This window comes from Daktulosphaira vitifoliae, unplaced genomic scaffold, assembly GCF_025091365.1.
Source record: "Daktulosphaira vitifoliae isolate Bord-2020 unplaced genomic scaffold, ASM2509136v1 Scaffold_2, whole genome shotgun sequence".
Lineage (NCBI taxonomy): Eukaryota > Metazoa > Arthropoda > Insecta > Hemiptera > Phylloxeridae > Daktulosphaira > Daktulosphaira vitifoliae.
The window spans coordinates 10,292,132-10,297,299 of NW_026099573.1; the positions used below are offsets into that span (position 1 = coordinate 10,292,132).

The window sequence follows — 5,168 nt, forward strand, 5'->3', positions numbered from 1 at the left end:
AAACTTTGAAAATTTGTAATAGTACGATCAGTAAATTTCTAATTTTACAAGAAAAAAATCACTTACCAGAGCTCCAGTAACGTAGTATAGTGAACACAACAAAACTACGATTTTATAATGAGCAATTTTATTAAATTATTAGATACTAAAATGTGAGTGTAAATCTTTTTTCTCCGTGTACTTCATATAAACGAAATGAAAACGATTTGATTCAAACTTTCATTCGTACATATTTTATACTAACGATTTCACAATAATCTGTATCAAAAATATTTGTTTTTGCTATTTGATGACTAAAAATTTTGATCTAACTCAAAAATATTTTTCATCGAAACGAGCCATTAGTTTGTGTGGTGGTGTTTTTCAAAACTATATAGTCCAAATAAATATGGTATATTGAATAACATTCATGAATCATTCAGAATCTTCCAATAATATTTTTGAACTAAAAGAAAACAATAAGAATATGAATAACAACATTAATACACAATAATATTGATACGCGAATTTTTAAATCATTTTTAATTTTAACCCCAGCCCCTTAAAAGAGCGAATTGTACTTGAAAGTTACTACATACTCAATGTATAAATGTAAAATCAATGTTGTCATCATTCATGCAATTTTCCAAAAGTAAAAACTTTATAAAATTTAAATTGAAAATATCATTCAGCCTATTTCAGCGATTGTGTTTTTTTGAATATTTTCCTCTAATTAGTAGTCGATTTGAGGGGGATTCAGAATCAAATTATTACATTAAATAATATATAGAGTAGGGTGGTCCTTAGCTATAGAGTTAAAATATTTTAGGTCATACCTCTAAAATTTGTTTAATCTATGTTTAATGTTTAATCTATGCAAAGTACGTTAGAAATGATTAACTACTTGCTTTCTAGTTGATTAAATTTGGGTACATCACTCATTGACTTAGAAATGATTAAGATTGATAATATTTAAAAAAAAAAATAATAATCTAGTTAAAAAATATATAATTTTAATTAACATATATTAATTAATTTTGAGTTACTAAACTACATATTGTTGATATAATGTAAACAAATATTAATATTTTACGAATGAAATTCAATATTTGTTAACATCTTTATTTTAAAAAATTCCGGTTCTTGTTTTTCTGAAAAATCAAAATTCATAACCTGGTTCGGGCTATAAATATTAAAAAGGTACCAATTCAAGAACTTTTTTTATGGTTCTATTCAAGTTAAAGGAGGTTTTAAACCAAATTTAGTTTTTCCTATTTACGGTTCTTATTACATTTGAATAAACTGTATCTCACATTAAATGTCATTGATTTAGGCTTGTATATTAATATTATGCATTGCGTATTACTTATCACAAAAAATAAGAATTAACAATAAGAATATTTGTTGTTGTTTTTAATATTGTGTGACACAATTTGTAACAAATACTTTAAATTTTATTTTGATAAAATATCCAAAACATTTATAAAATGTGTTATTTTCTTAGGTGTTTTCAATTCAATGAAATTATATTTTTAACTATCGAAAATGTTTGAGAATATATAACTGAAGCAATGACGATCGCAAAATAATAGCGCAACAGGTGTTTTGGTGCCACACTTGTCATTTGTTGGTAGCTAGGTTTATTTTTTTGAGTCAAAATTTGTTTAGACTTAATATCAATGTTTATATGACGTGTATATCTAAGATTCTAATGAATTTATCCTAGGCAAATGTTTAATTGAAATAATTTTTTTCAGTTAAGTGCACGTTAGATATTTTTTAAGCATTATGGATGAAATCAAGTATAAGTATGAAGTGGTAATGATTGTGTCAGGTTTATTCATGCTATTAACTATGTATGAGCTTCCAGTTAACAGTTATTTCGAAGTAATTATTAATTTTATGAAAAATGTCTATGTAGACCAGTTTATCATATATTAATATATTATGCTATAATATCCTTAAAGTATGTGTCATAATTTAATATTTTACCATAAAAAATACAAAAAATATTTTATGAGAACAAATTATCCAATTTTATAATAAAGTAAATTAAGAACGTTTTAATAAAGAAAAAAATTAATGATTATACAGTTATCAAATATATCTAGACATAGTTATTAAAAAGTAACTGTAGTTACTTTTCCATTAATTTTTTTTAAGTTAATTGGAAATTGATTAAAAACTTTATTATTGTCATAAAATACAAATATTATATTGAAATAGTCTTACGTATATTTCAGAAATTTTCAAGATGTCATAATCCAACTAACAATGCCTTTAATTTTACAAATGTAAGTATAATACTATACTTGATGATGTTTAAGATGCATGCACATTTGCTAAAATTAAACAAAAAATCTTTTTTTTTAAATTTTTTGTTTAAGCTTTAAGGATTGTAACGCAGTTGTAAACCAATACAAGCTTTACCCACCTATGCTGCATACCCATTAAATGTATTAAAATACTTGTAACTCAATATACAATGGTCATAAAATGATTATCGATCCGTTAAAAACTTTTATAAGAAAGACGTTAAAAACTGGCTATATTAAAAATTAAAAATGTATCATAATTTTTGTTTGAATTATTTTATATTTTGTAAGCAACTGCATGAGTTATAATANTCATAATTTTTGTTTGAATTATTTTATATTTTGTAAGCAACTGCATGAGTTATAATAAACGGATCATTATGTATATATTTTAATTTACATAATTATATAGGATATTATAAAGGAACGATAAAAATCAATAATAATTGTTATTTTTTATTTCTGTACTTATAGTAGTGTCGTTTACTACTTTTTTCAAGGATGTATGTGTTTAAAATAGAAAAAGTTTACATTGGTTTTATAGGACAATTTATACGTTTTTAACTGTTTACTTATGTTTTAAACAGGTATTTTAATAACAGTTTTTTTTATTCGAAAACTTTTTTTATTTATTCACAGAATTGTTCAATCATCCAGTGACGCTATGTCTACACATCCGTTAAAGTTATTTTGGCTTTTAGACATTATCGAATACTTGATGTATTTCACAACGTTTTATCTAGTTCGTAGAATTGTTTATTTATTATACTCAATATACTAATGTGTATTATACTATTATACTAAAAAAAAAGTTTTAACTATTTTTTTATGTTAATAAATGTTGATAATATATATTGTATATTTTAGTACCCAGGTATCAAATGTTAAACGAAACTTTCTTTAGGTTCAATATTTCAAACGTCTTTTTACTGTTTTAGATTCCTATATCATAAATCTTATAAAAACTTTGTCAGTTACAGATATAATACGTATATCAAGCAAAATTAAGAACTGTGTCCCTCACTTAACACAAAATATATTAATGGTAAATATATACAAAAAATATTGAACGATTACAAATATCTAAATGAGAGAAAAGTTGTCAATATTTTGGTTTCGATGCGAAGCTGGAAGGTATTAGTTTTACTATGATGTCTTTTTCTTTTTGTGCCTGTTACCATTTTTTCTCAGCTCTCACCGAACCGATTTCTTTCAATAATACGTCAAATGATCACAAATCGTATCTAATTGAAAATATTACTCTCGAAAATTCCAAAAAGGTTACGTATATAAAAATCGCTAATTTTAAAAATTTTTTACTTAAAACTTCCATACATTTTTCAAAAATGAACAAATCAATATCATTTTTTTTTTATAGATGCTTGATGTCTTTACCTATAATTTGGTATATTTTTTTTATAAATTTAACCCTTTACCAGCCCACAGGGTGGATTCAAAATAACAACTTTTTCACAAAAATTAAGTTTTTCAACTTAACTTTTGAAAGTGTTCCGGAAGGTCTGACACTTTTATATACAGGGTGTTAAGTAAGTCAGGAAACGGGTTTCTATTGTTCGCATTGTTACAAACAATGAGAACAACAGAAACCCGTTTCCTGACTTACTGAACACCCTGTATATCTTAAATTAAAGCTTATGTAATATACTTTATTATGAAAAAAAAAAATTGACCTCTGGACCTGTCTTCGTGGTGAAAATGGCTACCGAATGCAATTTTTGTATGATAATTCTCGATTTTATTTTTTACATTTTAGCTTCAATGCGAAGCTGAGAAGGTATTGGTTTTACTATGAAGTGTTTTTTTTTTAATAATCCCTTTTTCATTCGACATACTTAATCTTAATCAAGATGTTCATAAGGAACTAGCAGATCATGTAGCTTTTGGAATAATCCACCAATTTTTTTAAAATTAAACACAACCTAAAGATTTGCATCGAAGCGTTTTTTTTTGGTAGTGATTTTAATCACTGTCAGATATCATTATACTTGATCTAACTATGTCACGTCACCACTGTGCCGGGGTTTTTTTTTATAGATGCTTGATGTCTTTACCTATCATTTGGTATATTTTTTTTATAAATCTGACTTTTTACCTGCCCACAGGGGGGATTTAAAATTACAACTTCTTCACAAAAAATTTACTTTTTCAACTTAACTTTTGAAAATGTTCCGAAAGGTCTGACACTTTTATATATATCTTAAATTAAAGCTAATGTAATATACTTTATTATGGAAAAAAAAAATTTCGGACTTTATTTTATCTTCACGGTGAAAATGGCTACCGAATGCTATTATTATGTGAAAATTCTTGACTTTATTTTTTACATTTTTAATTTTATAATGGTATGACATATTGAAAAGTGTATGGATCATCACAATTTTTTTATGAGAAATAATATTTTTTAATAATCCCTTTTTCATTCGTCATACTTTATCTTAATCAGGATATTAATAAGGAACTAGCAGATCATGTAGCTTTTGGAATAATACACCAATTTTTTAAAATTAAACACTTTAAAGATTAGCATCGAAGCGTTTTTTTTTTTGATAGTGATTATAATTACTGTCAGATATCATTATACTTGATCCAACTATGCCACGTCACCACTGTGCCGCGACCCCCATGTGCTGGGTTTTTAACTTTATAATGCTATAACTTTGTAAGAAAATGAAATATATGTTATCATTAAAAAAATTATAATGATAGATTTTCAGTATGTAAAAGTGGGATCAAAATAAATATTTTAGCTTTGATAGAAAGCTGAGAAATTATTATTAAGTTAATAGGGTACTTCAATTTCCAAAAGAAATATGTTTTTATTTCAAAATATTGTTTGAAACAGTAAAAAAATCA

The 5,168-nt window shown here is 25.0% G+C and overlaps 1 protein-coding gene across 2 annotated transcripts in view; it reads left to right on the top strand.

Annotated features, from left to right (window-relative positions):
• The first annotated feature begins 1,539 nt into the window (after window positions 1–1,539).
• LOC126898684 (uncharacterized) overlaps window positions 1,540–5,168 on the top strand; it is a 60,108-nt gene continuing 56,479 nt past the window's right edge. The window contains exons 1-3 of one of the 2 annotated variants that reach the window (XM_050672968.1): window positions 1,540–1,866; window positions 2,206–2,273; window positions 2,934–3,146. In XM_050672968.1, coding sequence (XP_050528925.1) covers window positions 1,768–1,866; window positions 2,206–2,273; window positions 2,934–3,075 — 309 coding nt within the window. In that variant the 5' untranslated portion in view covers window positions 1,540–1,767 and the 3' untranslated portion in view covers window positions 3,076–3,146. Of the gene's footprint in view, window positions 1,867–2,205; window positions 2,274–2,933; window positions 3,147–5,168 lie in introns of those variants that run through there. The other variant, XM_050672969.1, reaches the window with a different exon arrangement.